Raw genomic sequence first — 23,533 nt, 5'->3', positions numbered from 1 at the left:
CCGTGTCAGACTCTTCAAATCCAAACCATCTCCATACTACAGAGGTAGCCCCTCGTTTAGGAACAAGGTCCTTCTGTGTGGAGCTACCTGGTGTTGCCTCGTCTTCATCAGCCATGCTAGTGTGTCTGCATCCACGTGGTGGCCATCAAAACAATGAAAAAAATATTGCCATAAACAGTTTATTTTGCGACACCACGAAACAAACGATAGCGTAATGTGCAGCGATAGACGTTTTCATATTGTCATCCGATATATATCGTTATATCGAACAGCCCTACCTGCACTGCCTTTGTACTAATCCAGCTTTGGTAAAATGACTAACAGACTAACTGCAGTTAATTCCTTATAGTTGGTGACATCATTCCATCCATTTCTGTGTTATTCAGATACATGTAAATACACATGCTTTAGCTATGTTTGCCATATTTAAGCTATTATACTAATGAATATTAGTTTGGCTTCAAAAACCCCAACTAATTATATACATTTAATATATACCGATCTGGTTTCTCTATGAACCGCATATCTCTGCGATTATGTGCCTTCGTTAACACATTACATGTGTTTTTGTTACGGACATCTGCCTTTAAAGAATGATGCGTTCACCACACAATTCTCTATCCGATGTGCCAATTTTTAAAACACTAAGTAAATTTTACTCTTGTGAATATATCACACTCTTTGAAATCTGCCTTGATTTTTACTTAAACAGTACGTAATTTCCACCCACATGCCTAAAACATGCAGGTTAAATTACCAGATGCCTGAAAAGCTCTTTGCGAGTAAGTGTGGAACTGCGAACTTGAACTGGACACAATGATTAGTAAATGTATGGCCAGCTGAACTAACAACTGTAATCATGTTCATTACAATCAGCGAATATAAGCAAGGCCTCTGTCCCTGATTGGGACTGTAGGCCGGGACGCCCAGGAGGACCAGAGGAGGGCTTGTGCCTCCTCCAGACCGCGAGGGGGCATCCGTCCTGGTTATGCTGGAGGCCTCGGATAGAGGGCTTGGAAGCCCAGCCCTGTAGGGACCCATGGCCACCGCCAGGCGGCGCCCCAGTGTCCGATTATCCCGGGAGCCCGCCACTTCTGCCACACCAGGAAGTGCGGGGAGACGACCGGGGACACCCGGACGGCTTCCGGGTGCGCAGCGGGCACTTCTGCCACACAGGGGTGTGTCCACGGGAGATTGCTGGGAAGCAGCTGGAGCCCATCCGGGTTCCTATAAAAGGGGCCGCCTCCCTCGAGTCAGCAGCAGAAGTCGGGTGGAAGAGGACGGAGCTGGAGTGAGGACTGGAGGCGGCCAGGAGAGAAAGGCACAGAGACTGTGAGGCCTGGACTTTGGGGGATCGGTGCAGGAAGCACTGGGGTTGGTAGTGCACGAAAACTGTAAATATTGCATATAATAAAGGGAGTGTGGTGAAACTATGTTGTCCGTCTGCCTGTGTCCAGGCCAGCGTTCACTGGTGCCAAGTCAAAAAGTGATCAATCTCATCCCCCATTTCAACAGCCACGTTCAAATAGATACCAATGCATGTTAAAACAAGTAAAACTGCACAACCTCCCTTTGAGAAAATAGCACATCAGTGCCTTGCTATCAGCCAGTTAAACGGCAAGCTCACAAAATTTCAATCGATTTGAAAATGTCCAGAAGAAATGTTTCCCCTTTACGAAGAAATGTTTGGTGAACTTTCAAATATCCACATTTAGATACCCAGTGTGGCGGACGTTGGGGCCCTTGCCTGGCCGGGACGCCACTCTAATGGAAGGACTGGGGAAGAGGACATTGCAAGCAGTTATTGCTGTAAAGGGTGTTGCTACCAAGTTTTGACTGTGTGTCATGTGAAGGGGTCTATTACTTTTTCAACAGCATTTTTCACAACATGACTGTCAGTTTGCATTTGTTTAGTTCAGCAAGCTCTAAACATTTCAAAATATGTACACAGAGAAATAAAAGTTCACTGCGATACTCTGCATTTGTGATTTTTAGAGGTTGTAATGATGTAAGATGGTAATACGGTTGCTTTCTAGAGGGGGTCGAATACTTTTTCAACCCACTGTATGTTTAAGAACTGGAGACAACCAAGAGGTCTTACCACATGAAAGCAGTCGCAGTGTGATAACCTCACACTGAGGACATATCCAGCAGCACCAGAAGATCCTCTCTCTATCACTGAGCAATTTTCCAAAGAAAGAACAACATCTCACCCTCTCAAGCTACCCTGGCATTCTAGGTGCAAACTCAAACCTCGGAGAAATGTGGTGGCAAAATTGCTAAAAACAACAACATATCATGAAGGAGATAGGCCTCCCTAAATAGTGCATTAGCAGTTCCTCAAATACACATAGAAAATAACCGACACACTTCCATATCACAATGCATGAGAAGAAACAGCCCTAATACGCTTCCAGGACCATGATTATACAGGGCTATTCAAAATGAAAGAGCAGGTTTCAAAAATGTATTTCAAACAAACTGTATTGGGCAGAAACACATTCCATACATCAGTGGACCGAGGAAAGTTCAAAGTTTAAAAATTCAACTTCAAGAAGATGCGAATGACTTCATTTTCATGCAAGATGGTACCCCGCCTCATTTCCACTTGGAGGTCCGGCGTTACCTGAACGTCACCATTCTAGGACGATGAATTGGAAGAGGAGGACAACAAGATCTTGCTCATTGGCAATTACCTCCCAAGTCTCCAGACCTCACCCCCTGAAATTTTTATCTATGGGGGTATATTAAAGAAAGAGGGTTTGTTCCACCTATACCCACTAATCTTCAAGATTTGCAACATCAAATTGAGGAACTAGGGAACAATTGACTCGTGTGTGGCAAGAAATGGTCTACCGTTTTGATGTTTTTCACGCTACACATGGCGGTATGTTCAATGCATTGCACCTCAAGGATCATAGAACCAAACTTAGAACTTTCCTCTATTCAGTGATGGGCGGAATGTGTTTCCTCTGTCTTATACAGTTTGTTTGAAATACATTTTTGAAATCTGCTCTTTCATTTTGAATAATATATTCCTGTAGTCCACAATTGCACAGTGTTGATCGTTTTAGATTTAAAGGTTACAGTACAAAAAACTAAAACTGGAATGTTAATCTTCTTCTTTTAATAAAACACACTCTAATACTAACTCCAGTGTATCAGTAAATTAATTTGAACTTGCATTATCACAGCATGAGAAATTAAAATCAATAAACAGTACACAAAACAGTAGACGTAGAAACCTCAGAGTATATCAGCACAGTATGCATGTATTCCCTGGCATCATGTGTGCTTTTGTTCATGGTCTTAGACAAGGGGTCAATTTTTTTGGTAACAAAGAACTGGCCCGGTGTGAGTATTACATTTGTATCAGTCTGCACTGAGCTACAGTGATGTCTCATTCAAGCCTGGCTCTTAACTTGAGTCTATTGGTACCTTCATCGATTATGGCTGCCTACAACTTTTTGCTAAAAAAAATGGTTTCAGAACATACAGTATATACTCGCAGATAAGTTCTCCCGGGGGTAAGTCGGGACTTGATTTTAACGTATAATTTCTGGTATTTTATAATGTCGGTCATATAAGTCGAATGCGGAAAACTCACGCTATTGATCCAAGAGATTACGATATGCTAACGCCCACCTGAGAGAGAGTAACCACAGAGCACACGGCCTTTATTTTCTATGTGGGTGCGGCAATGCGCTGTGTCAGCATGTGCTCCTAACCTCTCTCTCTCTCTCTATTGTGCCTACGTGACCACACGGTAATACCCAAACTATTCCGAAGCAATGTTTACACTGACTTGTGTTTTGTGTGTCTCAAATCCTGATACACCTTTACCGTAAGAGCATCCCTTATATACGATGGAGCGTATGATCAGAAGAAAAAATGAAGCTCGATGCGTCTGAGAAACTGATGTGAGATTGGAGGAGGCAAGAAGATGGAAAAAAAGTTGGGGTCTGATTTTATGATCGATTTTTCCGGTTTCAAGACCCAACTTATACAGGAGTATATACTGTAAATGGGGAAAAAACATAAACTACTGGTTCCTGAAATGTAAGCACATGTAGATGTACAAAATAACAAATGTATTCACATTAATGCAGAAAAGAGAAACAGATGATAACTTCAAAGTATTCAAGTATCAAGTACATGCAAGAACACATGCAAATCAGCATTTGCCTATCAATTCATTACACAATGGGAAAGTCTGAAACATGAAAACACATCTTATGAGACAGACAAAGAAGTCATAGTGGACTAAAATCACTGTCCACATCCAGACACTATACAGGAGATGCTAAGAAGGCTGACAGAATTCTGGGTTACACAAGAGGCTGCTTTGAGTATGCAAAAAAGTTAAGTCATACCTTAGGTGTACATTGCACCAATAAGGCCTCAAGTGTAGACCACAAATGTGTGCAGGTTTGGATCCCAGATTGCCAAAAACTATAATAACTCTAGAGAAAGTCCAGAGAAGAGGAACAATACTGAATACCAGGGGTGAGCTACAAGGGAACATGAAGTAGTGTGGCAGACAGAGAATTTCAAAACTGAACTTGGTGACGTGAACAAGGATCAACAAGCCAATTTGCACTGAATGGCCAATTGTCTTTATAATTATTTTGATATCACAACGTACAATTAGTTTAAGGTCAGGGTTGTAGAGAGCCAGCTCTACCAGCCAAGCAACTGGTTCAATGCAGGAGACCACCTTGGATGGAAACACAGTTATTCCCATAATCATTAGACATTAACATGGTGCTTATTCCTACTAATTTTCCTCATTAAATTAATGATGAATTTAAAATAAATTGTTTAGACTATGCAAGATAATGGTAAAAATAATTTCAAAATTTGTAGTAAGATATTAATGTGTTCTTTACTCAAATTAACAATTTGTTTCCACTCAAAACCAGAGATTAAACTCAAGATGGCCACTAGCTGGAGCCTGAAAACAAAGCAGGCAAAATCCATTCAACCAGAGCAAAACATGTTAGGTATCTGGGAGATCACTAACAAATCAAATTTGACTTGATGGATATTAAATGCATTCAAAGTTGGTTAAAATATATGCAGGTATGCAAGACAAGTATGTTTGTCGTCTCATTTAATAAGTACAGCTGTGGCACCAAAACATCCGCCGAGAGCAACTTCTCACAACCATCCAAGAACAGTTTGGTGACCAACAATGCCTTTTCCAGCATGATGGAGCAAAGGTGATAACTAAGTGGCTCGGGGAACAAAACATCAAAATTTGGGGTCCCACTCCCCAGACCTTAATCCAGATGAGAACTTGTGCTCAATCCTCAAGAGGCAGGTGGACAAACAAAAACCCCCCAATTCTGACAAACTCCAAGCGTTGATTACGCAAGAATGGGCTACCATCAGTCAGGATTTGGCCCAGAAGTTGAATAACAGACAGCATGAAAAAGAAAGAAGGGCCAACACTGCAGATATTGTCTCTGCACATAAACTTAATGTAATTGTCAATAAAAGCCTTTGAAACTTATGAAATGCTTCTAATTCTACTTCAGTATACCATAGAAACATCTGACAAAAGGATCTAAAAACACTAAGCCAGCAAACTTTGTGAAAATTAATATTTGTGTCATTCTCAAAACTTTTGGCCACAACTGTACAATGGTATTTCCATCCATTAAAAAGTATTCATCCCTTTGGACGTTTTCAATTATACAATAGAGACAGATAGACAGATATATACTTTATTGTAGAAATTCATATACTCCAGCAGCAGTATACTGATAAAAAACAATATATCTCCTCTGTCTGGAGATGATCCTGTTCAGTGGATTCTCCATGATTGTCGCTCTGCCATGAATGTTAAACTGTCCAGCTCCGTGCCTACAATAGAGCCTGCCTTCCTCACCAGTTTGTCCAGGTATGAGGCGTCCTCCTTCTTTATGCTGCCTCCTCAGCACACCACCACGTAGAAGAGGGCGCTCACCACAACCATCTGATAGAACATCTGCAGCATCTTATTGCAGATGTTGAAGGACGCCGGCCTTCTAAGGAAGTATAGTCGGCTTTGTCCTTTCTTGCACAAAGCATCAGTATTGGCTGTCCAGTCCAATTTATCATCCAGCTGCATTCCCAGGTATTTAAAGGTCTGCACCCTCTGCACACAGTCACCTCTGAAGATCACAGGGTCCATGAGGGGCCTGGTCCTCCTAAAATCCACCACCAGCTCCTTGGTTTTGCTGGTGTTCAGTTGTAGGTGGTTTGAGTCGCACCATTTAACAAAGTCCTTCATTAGGTTCCTATACCCCTCCTCCTGCCCACTCCTGATGCAGCCCATGATAGCAGTATCATCAGCGAACTTTCTTACGTGGCAGGACTCCAAGTTGTATTGGAAGTCCGATGTATGATGGCTGAATAGGACCGGAGAAAGTCCAGTCCCCTGTGGCGCTCCTGTGCTGCTGTCCACAATGTCAGACCTGCAGTTCCCGAGACGCACATACGGAGGTCTGTCTGTAAGATAGTCCACGATCCATGCCACCAGGTATGAGTCTACTCCCATCTCTGTCAACTTGTCCCCAAGGAGCAGAGGTTGGATGGTGTTGAAGGTGCTAGAGAAGTCCAGAAAAATAATTCTTACAGCACCACTGCCTCTGTCCAAGTGGGAGAGGGATCAGTGTAGCATGTAGATGATGGCTTCCTCCGCTCCCACCTTCTGGTATACGAACTGCAGAGGGTCGAGGGCGTGGCAGACCTGTGGCCTCAGGTGGTGAAGCAACAGCCGGAAGTCATTCAGCTCACTAGGACGTGATACCTTTGGGACTGGGGTGATGCAAGATGTTTTCCAAAGCCTCTGGACTCTCCCCTGTTCCAGGCTCAGGTTGAAGATGCGCTGTAGAGGACTCCCCAGCTCCAACGCACAGGCCTTCAGCATTCGTGGCAATACTCCATCTGGACCCACTGATTTGCATGCCACGAAGTCTCCTCAGCTCTCTGCTTACCTGGACTGCTGTAATTGTTGGTGGGGGGACGGGGGGCCGGGAACTCTCTCCTATGTTGGTATCAGCAGAAGTATGGGTGGAGGGTGCAGTACTCCGAGGCGAGAGTGGGTTAGGGTGGTCAAACCTGCTAAAGAAGTTGTTCATCTGGTTTGCTCTCCACGTCTCTCTTGATGGTGGCACCCTGCTTCGAGCTGCAGTGAATCACAGTGGTTTTAATTTATCTTTTTGACACTGATCATCATCTTTGCACATCATTTTTCTCCCATTCTTCTTTGTAAAACTGCTCAGGCTCTGTCAGGCCGCAAGGGGAACATAGGAGAACAGCCCTTTTTCAGGTGTTTTTCAACTGGATCGATCTCTTGACTCTGACATGGCTATTCCAAGACATTAACATTGTCGTTGTGAAGCCATTCCTGTGTAACTTTAGCTTTATGCTTGGAGTTGCTGTCTTACTTGAAAACAAATCTCCAAAGGCGCTGGGTTCTACACTTCTTTCACCAAGATTACCTTCTGTTTTTCTGCATTCGTTTTATACTCACAGCACTTCCTGCGGCGGAGAAGTATCCCCACAGCATGATGCTGCTACCACCATACTTTATAGGTAAGGTGTGTTTTTCACAATGTGCAATGTTCAAACATGACATTTAGACTGATTATCAAAAAGCTCAATTTTGGTCTCATCAGATAACAGAACCGTCTTCCAATTGACTTCTGTGTCTTCCATGTGCCTTCGGGCAAACTCTAGCCAAGATGTCTTGTGCATTTGTTTTAACAATAAAGCAAATGGTGAAGCACCCAAGCAGCAGTTGTTGTCTCCACAGTATCACCACTCCTCCAGAGTTCTCAGAGCTCTCTCTGTGGCCTCAATCATTAGTCGTCTTCTTGTGTAATAAGTTTATAAGTTTAATATGTCACTGCACAAAAAATATTTTATAAATCTGCTTCTTCTAAAGGTCAAATTTAGTACAAAGGGGCTCAGCATTTAGAACTGCTAGGCCAAGCATAGGACAAGATAAGACAAATGGGCAACGTGCACTATTTCTGAGTGACAGAGTCAGCATGACATTGGATCTTCTCTTTGCCTTGTTTGGAATGGCATGATTTCACCTAAGCAAGGGCCTGCACATGGAGAAAGAATATAAAGCCTTGGAACATTGCCCGGCATACCTTTGAAGCCGGCGGACGGATGGGAGATAACGTCATCCAATCCTGAAAATCTTTCTGGCGCAGGGACAAACAGGGCAGACTGTATACATCAAGATCCCACTTCGATAACAGTCTTGCTATGGCTTATTCATCTGTTATGCTGCATAAATCTTCATTAAAGAAAGCTGTTATTTTCGGTTATGTGATTTCTTACCCACTATGGGAGGGGTATCGCCTTTTAATATTATATCTATATAGTTTTGGGTTACTTAAGATGCCGCAATTAAAAAAGAACTTATTCCAACCAGGGAGCTAGTGCCCCCTATCAGAAAACAGATGGCCTGCTATAAACGGATTACCAGCTATACATTTGATTGATTGATTGATTGATTGATTGGGACTCCAAAGCACACTCATTGACTTGGATATTTTCTTGTCTCCAATCCATTACTTGTGCTTTTCAATCACCACTTTATTGAGTTGTCTGCTATTTTGTTGATTGTCTTCTGAGTAGGCTAGGCCACCATACTGACTCACCACAGCAGGACATCCCAGATACAGATGTTGTCATTACCCCTCTAAAACCTTACACACCTTGTGCAGTTTTGCAGAGACAAATGGGGAAAAGATTCCAGAGCTGATTGAGAGGGAGAGAGAGAGAGAACTGTGCACACTGACCCAAGGCTGTCATGGCTTCCAGTGTTGCATCTAAAAAAGACTGGCTTGAAGGGAATAAATACACAATCAATTATTTTGAGTTTTACAGTTGTATTTAGTTTGGAGCACTTTTCGGAATTTCAGTTTTAACTTCGACATTAAATAGTCCTTTTCTGATAGTTAATGCCAAAAAAAAAAAAATTACCTGAACTATGATTCCGTGTATAAAAATAAAAACATTACAATGGTGGGTAAAAAACTTATTAGAGGCATTCCAATCATATTTATTACAATCATAAATGAAACCACACATTTTTAAAAATTCTGCAAAAATGCAATCCAACCACCTTAAAGGAAAACGCAGCTAATACCACTGCTTAAATGTGGTCACCCAAAGAACATTCTAGGGAGATTCATTACTTTTTACTCATTTCTCCTTACATATTTCAGATATTTATTTGCTTACAGTAAAAGTGAAAATCTGTCAAAGTCATGTGGAACCCTGTATATAATGACATGGCTAATATCTGGTGCAGGTTATCTGTGTTCACTCATTGCTTTGTCCTAATGACTTCCCGGATATCCTTTGCCACTTACTATTTACGGGTAAAAGCTTTCAAGCAGTATGCAGCGAGATGCTTTTTAAAATGCCTTGAAACACTGGCATACAGCGCCACATTATGTTCCATGATTCATCTCCTTGCAATTCTGTACTTAAAAAAGGTGTCTCACAAAATAACCGGACAACAATTTTCAGACAGGGTTAAATATGAGAATCTCTGTTTACAATATCTGCCATTTTTATGCATCTCATCTGAACTAGATTTAATGACACATCAGCTACAATGACTGTATATAAAAAAGGGAACCCAAGATGAGCCTAATAAAAGATGCACATCAAACTCTACAAGTCACCGAATATCCTCTGCTAAGCACTGCTTGACTGTTACTAATTTTGGCTTTCTTTATAATGAGCCTCAAGATCTTTCAAAAGTTGAATAAAAATTAAGTGACATCTGTGTATAAAGAAATGCTAGACATCATGCTACTTCAAAGCTCAGTGCTGTTGCCTCAGAGATTTAGCATTTCCAAATTGAATCCTCACTGTAAGTACAGAGGAACCTCTGTTTGCAAGCATAATTCGTTCCAGAAACGTGTTTGTTATCCAAAGCACACGTATATCAAAGTGAATTGCCCTGTAAGAAATAATGGAAACTCAAGATGATTCATTTCACCACCCACAAATATTTATATAAAAATGATTAATACAAAATATAAAGTAAAAATACGTAGAACCAATTAACCTGCACTTTACCTTTGAAAAGAATCGTGGCTGGTGTGAGGAAGACGAGACAGAAGAGGAGGAGGAGGGTTATTGTGTAGGGCGACTTTCACTCTAACTAACGGAATCCCTGCTCTCTGTTGGCTCACTGGAATCGTTTTCTTCTTTTGCGACTTTAACAGGGAAACCTCTCCAATGACAGTTTTTGCCTGAAGAGTCACTACACTTGGACAGAAACTTAAAAAAATGCTTTACGCACTGTAAGGTTTCTAAACTCTTTTGGGATTCCCCCCCAACGGGATGACACGCGGAAGAGCATCCCGAAGCAACCGCAGGCTTCCAGCGCTGTAGCAGTTCGCCGTAAAAGCGAATTAGAAAAGATCGCGGTTGAGTTATAAGCGCCCGCCGTTGATGTGTGATGCAAGGAACATTATAAATACACAGGGCATAGTATTACTTAGCCATTAACCTGGTCACGACCCTGCCGGTTTGCGGTGTCTCTGTATAGGAGAGCAGTAGATCCCGATACAATAAATAACCGTACTGTTCCTGTTTCACGCTGAATAAAGCTGGTGTCGCTAAAGTACTGCGACTCAGCCTCATGTTTTGGGGCGCATGACAGGAACTCACACATTACAGCGTACACACACACACACGTGGTCACACATAGTAAACAGTATACGCTCATACAGATGTTGACTATATGAGTGAGGCACACCAACTGAGAACGAGTATGGGAGTCGATTACCCAAAATCCCCACGTGATGCTCGGCAGATAAAGCATATACGTACTACTATTATTGCAAGACCTCGGTCATTTACCAAGTTAAAATTTATTAAAAATTTTAGCTTGTCTAGCAAAACACTCACAAACCAAGTTACTCGCAATCCAAGGTTTTACTGTATGCATGTTCTCCTCGTGTCTGTGGTTTTTTTCCTCTTATCTCTCTATTATAAAAGAAAAACTTGAGATGAGACTTTTGCCAAGAGATTTTTTTCAAGTCCCGCCCTCCTCTCAACCATTTTCAACCACTCCCACGGTCCTCTCACCTCTCATTCATGTAAATGCTTTTATCAGACACAATTCCTGCGATCTCAGCTCTTATAAATTTTTAAGTTTTCCTCACTTTGAGTTCCCAATAAAATAAGACGTATTATGTCTAAATCTTATTGAAGAATTTCATCGCAAAGGGTTATCAACAGAAGAAATTAGTACACGGGCAATCTTAGCACTGAGAAACAATGAAGTCAAACGAATTAACGTGAAAATTGTCAATTGGTTACACGGCAATGACATGTAAAATTTTAACAGGCTACAAGAAACGTAATGTAGTACATCTTCAGGGGATAACATGAGACACCAAAGGAGATGCCATTCGTATTAAAATGTTTACAGTTTCCCGTTAGAACAGCTTGTGCTATGACAATTAACAAATCACAGGAACAAACATTCGAAAAAGTCGGTTTATTTATTAGAGAGAAAGAAATGATATTCACTCACGGGCAGTTATACGTTGTGTTGTCACGATGTAAGTCCAAACACGGAATGAAAATTCAATGCAATATAATGACGAAAAGTTAATTCCAATAATTGTTTTTACTGAAGTTTTACTGTAAAAGTGTAAGTTTAAAAAGTATTTGTGTGTTAATTTCAAATCCAAACAGAATGAAAACATATAATGCAACGAATACCTCTAACGCAACATGAAACATAATTTTCTTTAAATTTATTACATTTTACTATGGTTAATTGCTAGCCTTAATGTAAAATAGTTAGTTCTATTATGCATACTGGGGGCAAAGCCCCCTGCTCGCTTTGCTCAAGGGGGCGCGCTTCACGCCAGCCAACTTGTGCCTCTGCCACTCGCGTTGTGATTGGGGGGGAGGGGCTGAACGCACACTAAGGAGATGTGGACGGATCAGCTGCTGCTGCTGCCACTCTTGCTGCGTGTTTTGCTTGTTGCGCAGCGCGTCAATCATTTAAAAGCCTGTACAGCAGCCGTCCTTTTGTCTCACTGCTTTATCTTGCGGCACGTCAAAGTGTCTCTCGCCAAAGATCACATCTCAGCCCAAGTTTTTTTTTATAACAATAAAGAGATGTAACAATTCCCATGAAAATAATCTGTTTAAAATATACATCCACTTCCCCATACGCAAACGGCAGATCCACGAAGTGGCTAGCATGTAGTGCCCAGCTGGGTGTTGGCAAACGAAGCGAGCAGGGGGCAGAACCCCCTAGTATTTTAAAAGACACACTGGTTAGGTTATTTGGGGATTACATAATGGCTCTTTATTAACAGCCATTATAAAATAATACTTCTTTACACGTATATAGCACTTTTCTCACTACTCACAGCACTTTATATGGCGAGTGAGGAGCCACTTCAACCACCACTAATGTGTAGCTCCTCCTGGATGATGCACCAACAGTCATTTTTCACCAGTATGCTAACCACGCATTACCGGTTACAGCAAGTCAGCCAAATACAGACAGAGTAGGAACAGGTGGCTAGAATGACCAGGCCTCACTGGGCAATTTAGCAATGACATCAGAATGCACTCTACTCTTAACAAAGGATGCTGGGGATCTTTTATGAACACAGAGAGTCAGGACCTTGATTTTACGTCTCATCCAAAGGCCGGCGCCATTTTTATTGCAGAGTGTACACGTCACTGCACTGCAATCCACATTCAGGCCACAGGGTATGCGCTACTAGCTGCTCTTGCCAACAACTCTTCCAGTAGCAACCCACAATTTTCCTGGTTGATCTCCCATCCAAGTACTGGCAGGGCCCAAACATGCTTAGCTTCAGGTGGATTACCTGTTCTGAAGTGCATGTGGTATATAACACTGAGTGAGTGAGTAAGTGAGCCCTGCAATGGACTACACAGCTTGAAATCTGGCACAGGATTACAAGTATCCCACAAAAACCTAGTAATTCCCACAAATTGTAATTTTTAATTGTGCAAATATCCCACACATAATTATTTTGGTAAGAAATCTGTCTTGCGTGTTGCAAGATTAGCCAACATCTTTTTTAAACTACTTTATAATTGTGCCTAATTTGTTGCTTAGGATTTTTTTCCATTGTTTACATTCTGTTAGGGTTGCATGGTTATGGATGTCACTTTCCTGCTGCAGTTGGTCTTGACTGGAACATGCAGTAACAGAATGTATATATTATTCAATTGGCTGTTCATTGGAAAACTGTGAAAGTGAGCAGTAGAACTTAAAGACAAGGCCCGAATGGTGCTCTTTGTTTAAACTGCACATTAGGAGAAATCCAACCAAACCTTGTTAAACTGAAGGCTAAATCAGGCTGAAGTATATTCTAGTGATGAAAAATTAAAACTGGCACTTAACCTTGGAAAATATCATCCATTCTTGTATGTTACTGCTATGAAATGATCTATAACACTCTTCACTTTCACTCCTGGCTCATTAAAATGGCCTCTCTAGCCAGCTTCTCAGTTGAAGAACATTCCAGGATCCTTCATTTAGTGTATGGTGATATTGTGTTCTCTGTATACAGGGAGTGCAGAATTATTAGGCAAGTTGTATTTTTGAGGATTAATTTTAATATGAAACAAACGCAGTGCTATCAGTCAATCCAAAATGTTAATAAACCTGAAACCTGAATGTTTCACAACGGAAATGTGAGTGTGAACATCATCAGGGGAATACATATGTGCGCACAATTATTAGGCAACTATTAGTGTGCAGATTTATTATGCAACTAAAGGAAAAATGAAAATTTTCCCATCTCACTTGTTTATTTTCATCTGTTATAGTGAGAATAATAAACAAACACCTCAAAATTTACAAATAAACATCTCTGACATTTCAAAAAAAATCAATCAATCAATCAATGACCAATATAGCCCCCCTTCTTTCCAATAACAGTCATAAGCCTTTCCATTCATGGAGTCTGTCAGTTTCTTGATCTGTTGACGATCAGCTTTTTGTGGAGCAGTGACTACAGCCTCCCAGACACTCTTCAGAGAGGTGTATTGTTTTTCTCCCCGTAAATCTAGCGTTTAAGAAGTGCCCACAAGTTCTCGATAGGGTTTAGGTCAGATGAGGAAGGGGGGCCATGTCATTATTCCTTCATCTTTAAGGCCTTTACTGGCTGGCCACGCAGTGGAGAACTTCGATGCAAGTGATGGAGCATTGGCCTGCATAAAAATCATGGTCTTTTTCCTGTATCACTGTTTGAAGAAAGTGTCTTCGAAAAACTGGCAGTAGGTTTGGGAGTTGATTTTGAGTTCATCTTCAATGCAAAAGGTCCAACTAGCTCATCTTTAAAAATACCAGCTCATACCAGTACCCCACCTCCACGTTGGAGTGGAGCTCTGTGCCATTACTGATCCACAGGTCCATCCATCTGGTCCATCAAGAGTCACTCTCATCTCATCGGTCCATAAAACCTTTGAAAAAAATCTGTCTTCAGATATTTCTTGGCCCAGTTTTGACGTTTCAACTTATGTTTCTTGTTCAGTGGTGGTTGGGTTTCAGCCCTCCTTACCTTGGCCATGTCTTTGAGCACTGAACACCTTGTACTTCTGGGCACTCCAGGTAGGTTGCAGCTCTGGAATATGAAAGTACTGGAGGATAATGGGTTCCTGGTAGCTTCCCGTTTGATTCTTCTCAAATCTTTGGCAGCTAATTTGCGTCTTTTGTTCTCAACACGTTTCTTGCGACCCTGTTGACTATTTGCAACAAAATGTTTGATGGTTCTGTGATCACACACCAATATCTTAGCAATTCCAAAAGTGCTGCATCCCTCTGAAAGACTTTTTACAATTTTTGACTTTTCAGAGTCAGTTAAATCTCTTTTTTGGCCCATTTTGCCGGAGGAAAACTAGCTGCCTAATAATTCTGCACACCTTGATATGGGGTGTTGATCTCCTTAGGCCACACCCTCCCTCATTACACAAATACACATCACCTGACGTGCTTAAATCCAATAAGCATTCAAGTTAATACAGCTTGGAGTTGGAATATACGCATAAAAAATGATGATATGGTCAAAATACTCACTTGCCTAATAATTGTGCACACAGTGTATGCTGGCATGGGAACAGTTAACAGGAATCCTGGCTCAACATGATTATTACGCTTTAACTTTGAATGAATTGTGCGATTTTGTTGGGCTGCTCAGATTATCTCATATATTTATAGGCTGTGGTATGATTACATCATTGCTGTCACTGTCGGGTTACATGTTAGGTTGACGGGTGATAGATTAGATACGTTAGATAGATACTTTATTAATCCCAAGGGGAAATTCACATACTCCAGCAGCAGCATACTGATAAAAAAAAAAACTGATAAAAAAATAATAATTTCAAATAAAGAGTGATAGTAAAAAGTGTCCAGGATCTGCTATTAATTGTAGTCTCTGGACACCGTCCACAATTCTATGTTTTCATTTAAAAACAGTCTTTTTAAATGAAAAGTAATGTTTTCACATCCTTTACAAAAGCATCTCCATCCACACTAAAACACCTGAAAACGCATATGACATAGCTGTAAAAGGGACGGTACACCACTGGCCACGGGATTAATTACAAAACTGTAGCGGTTATTTGCCTTTTGCGCATGTATGTAGCATTCAAACTATACAAAACTTAAAGGCATACAAGAAAGCAACACAACAAGCAACATGGAAAGCAGCTCCTCTATGCCTGCTATATTGGAATATGGTTTCCTACCCTGAAGGGGGACCAAACAGGAAATACAATATTGTAATGAGCAAGATTCCAATCAGTTAGTCTGGTATGCAATCTCTCACTTATCGTGATAACAGTCAACATCCTTTTTAAATTACTGTTTTATAATTGTGCCTAATTTGTTGCTTTGGAATTATTTTTTTTCCATTGTTTACATTTTGTCAAAATTGCATACACAAAATGTCACTTCCTGTTGCATTTGCTCCTGACAGGAACATGCAGCTGCAGAATTCAGCAATTGGCTGTTCATTGGAGCTACGCAGGCAAGCAGCAGAAGACGAAAACCAGAGTCGGAAACAACACAGCTAGCGCCATGGAAAGCATCTCCTCTAATACTGTGCTCCATTTGAATTGCGAAGTCGGAATTTCCGAGTTCCTTGTCACAATTAACTGGAACACATCCTGAAGTTAGATTTCCAAAATGGAAACTCAGGGCTGCTCCGTCAAGTCTGAGTTTGTCCGACTTCAGATTAGGCACCACATACTGTTTGTTAGCATTTCTTTCAGTTTTTGTCTCATTAGATAAGTCGTACACACAGTACTGTCCAACCTCTATCTGTGGATGTGTTGCTACAGTGTTTGCATACATAAAATACAGCTTAATGCATTGTTATCAACTTCTAGTTTTTTGAAATGGAGCAAGCACTACAAAGGTTTTCTTGGATGAATCCAAATTGGGTTTCTGAACGTTTTACTAGAATGCAGTCAACTCAGGTGTGCATCATCCCCGGCTCCAATATCCAACTTTCGAGGTAAATAGAATGCAGCCTACGTCCGCTACGTTAATATGGTTTCCTTTTGTGAATGACATCCAGTCAGGAATGCAACGTTGTAATGAGCAAAATCCAGTCACGGAAGAGCAACATAGCACAAACCAATCAGAGCCCAATTAAAGCCTGTGTTTTCACCCATTCGCACTGCAATGCTAAGCTACCATTTTCAGAAATAGAGCCTTTTTGGGGGTTAAAAATACCAGGGTAGTGTGGCAGTGGCATAGCTAGGGGCATGCGGAGGCGGCGGTCTACCCTGGGCGGCACATTTTTATTGGCCAAAAGGCACAGTACAATTAGTGTGTAAGCAGCAGGGTTCGAAAAATATCAGTCATGAATGAAAAAAGTCAAATTCTCCGATTTTTATTCACAGATGCTTCAAAAATAATTTACGGCATCAGACACTGCAGTTGAAATTTATGAGACAATAACAAAAATAAACATTACACCGATAATAATTTCTAGGAAGATAAGCAACTAATTTACAATTTAGAATTTTGTTTCGTTATCAATCCGAATGCGTTCTTGCTCTGCGCGGAAAACATCCCCACCTATCACTTGTACACTACGCACTACTAATATAATTAAACTAACTAGCAAAATACCCGCGCATTGCAGCAGAGAAGTAGTGTGTTAAAGAAGTTATGAAAAAGAAAAGGAAACATTTTAATAATAACGTAACATGATTGTCAATGTAATTGTTTTGTCACTGTTATGAGTGTTGCTGTCATGTATCCCCCTATATCCCCGTATATATAGCAAAATACCCGCGCTTAACTGCATTAAAATTTTTATTAAGAAGAAAATTAAACCTTTTTAAACTGAGGGAAAATATGCCAATAATTATTTGTTAAGGATCTCTTTGTATACCACATTGTCATTCGGCCCTCTGGTTGTAATATGACCAAGCTGTGTGCTGAGCTTACTCTTGAGCATGCAACTTACAGTTGGCCATCTGAACAGTAATCTTGCCTCAAATCTCACAGCTTGGATTGCTGCTGTCATAATCGGTTTGAGTTTCATGGTTTGTTTCAATTACGACAGTATTTGTAGGACTTTTGTTGAAGAGACATTCGGCATCTGTCAAGCGTTGTAAGCACACAACCGGTTTCATCGATAAAATCACATCCAGCTTTTGGGAGTTTAAACATTCATAAACATCAAAGTGTTCACTACTGAAATCGTCACCTGTGAATCTAAGATGTTTAAGAGACATTGGCGGTTGTCAAAAGGTGTCAAATATTTGGCTATTTCAGTACACTTGAAAGCGACAACCGAACAATTCAGCGGCAGCCATCAACTCACATGCAGAACCATAGGTGAAGGGCTTAAGCATTTCACTCTTCTAGTGCTCCTGTGTAGTATAATTATCTCCTGTACCGTCATCAGTCCACACCTTGAACCTGTCTCAGTCATTCAATACATAAGACACAATGTTCCTCCGGATATCAAGAGTGAGCCTGATATGGCCGTGCAATATGTAACAAAGAGAATGGAAAAGGTAGGTGCCATCTTCCGGCATGGAAACCACTCGGTAAGTGACAGTTCTTTGATCAATAGTGATCACCTCGATAGACATGTTAATGGGGGTACGGTTGGAATTATAAAGGAAATGGGTACCTGAACAATGTAAAGTAAGTCTAAAATACCTATACAATAACTATAATTGTAATAAACAAACAATAAAACAGCGGAGCAGCCGTGGATTAAACAAAAAGGCTGTAGTTATCAGTAGGGAGACGTGAATCCCGTGGTGAAGCAAGGAAGGGAATTTAGAGACCGGAGGCAGGCAACCAACAATGTGGGAGCTGCAGGCTATGGACGTATATATGTACGTAAGTAGGATTCAGTTAGCGTTGGGAACCCGCGTACCAAATTTCTTGAAGATGGGCCCCATAAGTAACAAAGACTGTTGAAAAGTTCAATATGGCGGCCGACAGGGGCATCATACCACCGAAAAAAGTACGTACATTGGTTTCGGTTAGTGCAGGGAAGCCGCCTACCAAATTTCGTGAAGATGGGGCCATAAATAAGAAAGTTCAACATGGCGGACATTGTTGACCATTATGACTGTTACGCGTAGAATTTCAAAATGAAACCTGCTAAACTTTTGTAAGTAGGCTGTAAGGAATGAGCCTGCCAAATTTCAGCCTTCTACCTACACGGGAAGTTGGAGAATTAGTGACGTTGGAAAGTTCAATATTGTCGGCCGACAGTGGTGTCATATCAACGAAATAAGTACGTACATCGGTTTCCGTTAAAAGTTCAATATGGCAGCCGACAGTGGCATCATACCACCGAAATAAGTACCAAATTTCAGCCTTCTACCTACACGGGAAGTTGGAGAATTAGTGACGTTTGGAAAATTCAATATGGCGGCCGACAGTGGCGTCATATCACCAAAATAAGTACGTACATTGGTTTTGGTTAGCGCAGGGAAGCCGCCTACCAAATTTCGTGAAGATGTGGCCATAAATAAGAAAGTTCAACATGGCGGACGTTGTCGACCGTTAGCGACCGTTACGTGTAGAATTTTGAAATGAAACCTGTTTAACTTTTGTAAGTAAGCTGTAAGGAATAAGCCTGCCAAATTTCAGCTTTCTACCTACATGGGAAGTTGGAGAATTAGTGATGAGTGAGTAAGTGAGTCAGTCAGTCAGTGAGGGCTTTGCCTTTTATTAGTATGGATAATTAGAGCACGGCTTATCAGTGCATCTATACTGTATTCTTGTCTAGTTGATGCTTATAAATAACTAGTCATGTGCGCCCAACTAAGTTGCGCGTGTTAAAGTTGTCTGTGAAGGGCTCCCTGTTTAAACGCGGCTGCCAGTCGTGAACTGGGCCCTTCGTCACACAGCATTATGATTTTTTATAAGGGAAACACAATTACAAAAGAAAACCCTTGGACATTAATTCGATAGGAACGGCCTACTCGGAATCACTGTCCGAATTGTAATTATGTGGTGGTGTGGGAGCATTTCTGCTTCTGTCCGTTCACAGTTCGTCTCGTTTTCACGACGCTGTCGTTTTCTCTCACGATCTCTTCTCAACCTTTCTCCAATCTCACAGGTTGCTTTGTGGCAATCCAAAGAGTAAGGCAATATACACAGAGCAATGGTCATAGGTTAAAGGAGGACACATAGGTATCCAGGCTCTTTAAAGCATAAATATGGATCACTTCACTGACATGTGAGCAAGCCACGATACAACTGTGAGACGCGCAGCACTCGCCGGCTACAACATAACAATAATAATTTCCAGAGCATGCTGTTACATTGTCATTCATTTTACCCACTGTCTTTCTTTCATTCATATGTTACGTAGGCACGTACCTTTTATCTTCGGCAATCTCATTCTCTAACCAGGCCTCAGGAGCTAATCAGCGTAACACTGTCCACCACCCCTTTCGTTATTCCGGCACATTGCTGACATCCGTGAGTAACAACAACGTACTAAACTGGAAGGTGGTCTACACATGCGTGGAATTCGCAGACAAACAAAGATCAAGATCTAAATGAAGATCTCTTTAGTTAATTTAGAGCACAACACTTTGTTTAGTTTGAATGTCTGTGTTTTGAGGTGTGACTGGCGTACTACAGTCTTCAGTAGTATAAGCCTGGAGGAGATTCTTAATGCAATGCCTATGTTTTAGCTGTCTCTCTACTGCCATCTAGTGCTTCTTCTTCTAATTCATTCGCGGACAAACAAAGATCAAGATCCAAATGAAGATTATATATGAAAAAATTACTGCTGTTTCTCTATATATGAATAAATTTATGCAAAATGTATCTTATTTTTTTTCTATATGTTATTTTATTTTCCTATTATAAATAGGTTAAACATATTCAGATATGTTGGAGGGTGGCAAACTGAAGCACCGCCCGAAGCAACACGAACTCGAGCTACGCCACTGTAGTGTGGACAAAAAGGCAAAAATGGAGATTAATATCTGTGTTTTTACACAAAAATGGAGCAGTGTGGACATAGCCTGTAGCAAAGTACAGACTCATGGACGTTCAGAATTGAATTTTCTAAACTCAATTTTACCAGTGGACTTTTCTATAGCATCACTTCGGAATGGTTTTGCCACATCCATCTGAACTCAGTACCGTGCAGCCACATGTGATGATGGAACGAAAGACCCTCGAACTGCCTACGAGACCAAATGTATCAAATTGACTAATACGAAGATTAAAAAATTAATAAGACTGAGTTTGGCACCTTTTACATTGGGGGCAGAATGTCCAGTGGGGGCTGGTCGGTCTATTCACCTGGAACCTCCGCAGATTTTGTGTTTTCTCCAGCATCTCAACCCTGGAGTTTTTTTTGTTTCTTTATTTTTCTGTCCTCCTTGGCCATCTGACCACTGACTGGACTTACATCAATGGAATTAATAAACGTATCTTCAAATTAGGATTCCACTACTAGTATATCTGCGTTATGTAAGTGCTTATTGATTCTATATAAAATAACTGCTTACGTGTTATTTCTAAATTTCTTTAGTTATATTATCTATTTTTTACTTTCTCGTGTACGAAGTACAGTGAAAGTATTGTAATGGTTCAAAAATTCAACCTCAAGATTTTGATGAATCTCGACATTTTAAACCTCCCCAAGTCCGATTTACTTTCTCATAGGGAAAAGTACTGCAATTGTCCAAAAATTCAATTTCGAGATTTTGACGAATCTTGACGTTTTAGACCATTTTTGGAATTATGTCTGTATGTTCTGTTACTTTTATTCTATGTTGATTAGTGTTCCCTAATTTTAATTATTTATTTTGTCTTTTTTCTCTTTCTTCAACATGTAAAGCACTTTGAGCTACATTGTTTGTATGAAAATGTTGTTGTGTGTGGATGTAAGCCCGATAACTTGAGTATGCTTTCAATGTTGCATACAAATATTAGGTACAAAATATAGATTTCTATCAACTTTTGAGCTATTTCCACTAACCGGAAGTGCAGCTGCAGAGTCCGATTTATTCAACTTTATTTTTATAATAATTGTTCAATATATTATTCATTTGATTTGATTTGTTGTTGATGGTTCTTTAATGTACCTAATATAAAAATATAACCAGTCTTGCAGTTTACTCCTCAAATATCCATCCCCATATCTGAGTATATATGAGAAAGTCTAGGGGAGACCACTCCCCATTTTTGTCTCTTTTAATATTGTGTAAAGCATGTTGAGCTGCGTTCCTTGTATGAAAATGTGCTATAGAAATGTGTTGTTGTTCTTAATGTTAGGAATTTTGACTCCGTGACATGTACCTGAAAGACTTCAAACTAAAAAGGCCATTACCACAATTTAAAAAACAGCTTGAGGGAGTAAAGTGCTAGATGGCCCGTCCATCCATTATTCAACCTGCTATAACCTAACTATTGGGTCGCCGGGGGTCTGCTGGAGCCAATCACAGCCAACACAGGGCACAAGGCAGGAAACAAACCCGCAGGTCACACACACACTAGGGACAATTTAGGATCGCCAATGCACCTAACCTGCATGTCTTTGGACTGTGGGAGGCCCAAATCTAAATCTATTTGGGGATTCTTAACAACTACCTGGGCTGCCTGCAGCCTATCACGGTAGCGCTGGTTGAAGGAAGGCAACGAACCCTGGAACCAGATGCCAGTCCATTTTACATGGGACCAATTTAACGTCCCAGATTCAACTCCTATGTTTAGGGTAGTGAAAACCGCGATATATTTATAGCTACCTAAAGCGCTTAATGTTACATTTAAAATTATTTACTGGTTGGTGCGATTAGCAGTAACGCGTTAATTTAACATTTGCTACAGTTAAACGATGCCAAAGTCGAATGTCTCGTTGGAAATCTGTCCGAATTGACAACCTGGACAACACTCTGATCCTGTCTGTTTAGACGGGTACTATAAAAGAATAAACTAATAGATTTTGTCTGATGTGCCTATATGTCAAATGCTTTTTCCTAAGCGCTGCTACGGCTGGTTTTAAACAATTAGATCTTTAAAGATAAAGGCGATCACAATCGCTATGCAAAACACACACTGGCTCCTATCTAACTGAGTCTTTTTACGTTTATACTACAGAAGTGTAATGAAACTTAGCCACATCTCGTACCCGATGCATATGAACGCACTGTAGAAAACACTTGGCGGCGACGGCAGCAACAACACATGGAACGTGGGGCGCTGGCCGGGGGACACCGCGTCCAGATGTGCGGGGTTGCCGCGTCTCTCCTAACGGGATCCCGCTGTCGCGAGCCTGGCCCCCGGGTGACGCCGCGCCTGAGGCGCACTCCCACGCCAACACAATTTCTCAGTCAGCGTTTCGCGTGCAACTGGATATTTTCCTCACAAGAGCGAGATACGCGAGGAGGTGGCTGCTGACAAGGCGGTATACAGCAACATCCATCTCCCAAATCACTAGGCCCCTTTTTTCCCCCCCTACAACTAACACCATTCCCAAGCACCAAATAACAATACAAAAAAAAACATGAAGGCGTTGCCAGGAGCTCGAGGACCTCAAGTCGTCACAAAACCTGAGCGACTGTCACCCCCTTTCCCTCCATCTCACCTGCTGATTTTCTGGGCGAAGGCGCGTCTTTCAGCCATTGCTGGCTGACCTCAACTTGCCGGCCTCCCAGTCCAGCCACCCGGGCTTTTTGCAGCGGGCAGCTGCGGCAACTCCAGAAAGAGAGAGAGAGAGAGAGAACGCCTAGCGAGCCTGGAATGAGCGAACGTAAAGCGCAGAAGAGCCGCGCACGCCAATCGGGTAAATAGCGCTTACCCTACAATAGCGAAGAGCGGCGCACTCGCATCCCACTCTTCGAAACAGCTGGCCAAAGCTAAAAATAAACGTATTATTATAACGTATTTAGCGGTCTGCTTCAATTGTGATGATAAAGAAATAGGATTATTGTTTTTATGCCCTTCTTTAAAAATAAAACAAGGGCTTACCTCTGCATAGAACACAAGCCT

The 23,533-nt window shown here is 41.2% G+C and overlaps 1 protein-coding gene across 13 annotated transcripts in view; it reads right to left on the bottom strand.

The window, feature by feature from the left end:
- dock7 (dedicator of cytokinesis 7) overlaps positions 1–23,254 on the bottom strand; it is a 267,403-nt gene extending 244,149 nt beyond the window's left edge. For 11 of the 13 annotated variants that reach the window (XM_039735254.1, XM_039735255.1, XM_039735256.1 and 8 more), the window contains exon 1: positions 23,130–23,244. In XM_039735254.1, the coding sequence (XP_039591188.1) occupies positions 23,130–23,167 (38 nt within the window). In that variant the 5' untranslated portion in view covers positions 23,168–23,244. Of the gene's footprint in view, positions 1–23,129 lie in introns of all 13 variants that reach the window. The other 2 variants (XM_039735264.1, XM_039735253.1) reach the window with 2 other exon arrangements.
- Between the last annotated feature and the right edge of the window lie 279 nt (positions 23,255–23,533).

The sequence above is a fragment of the Polypterus senegalus genome, chromosome 14 (genome assembly GCF_016835505.1).
Source record: "Polypterus senegalus isolate Bchr_013 chromosome 14, ASM1683550v1, whole genome shotgun sequence".
Classification (NCBI taxonomy): Eukaryota; Metazoa; Chordata; class Cladistia; order Polypteriformes; family Polypteridae; genus Polypterus; species Polypterus senegalus.
The sequence above is the reverse complement of the archived record's forward strand: the minus strand, read 5'-3'. Positions and strand labels throughout refer to the sequence as shown.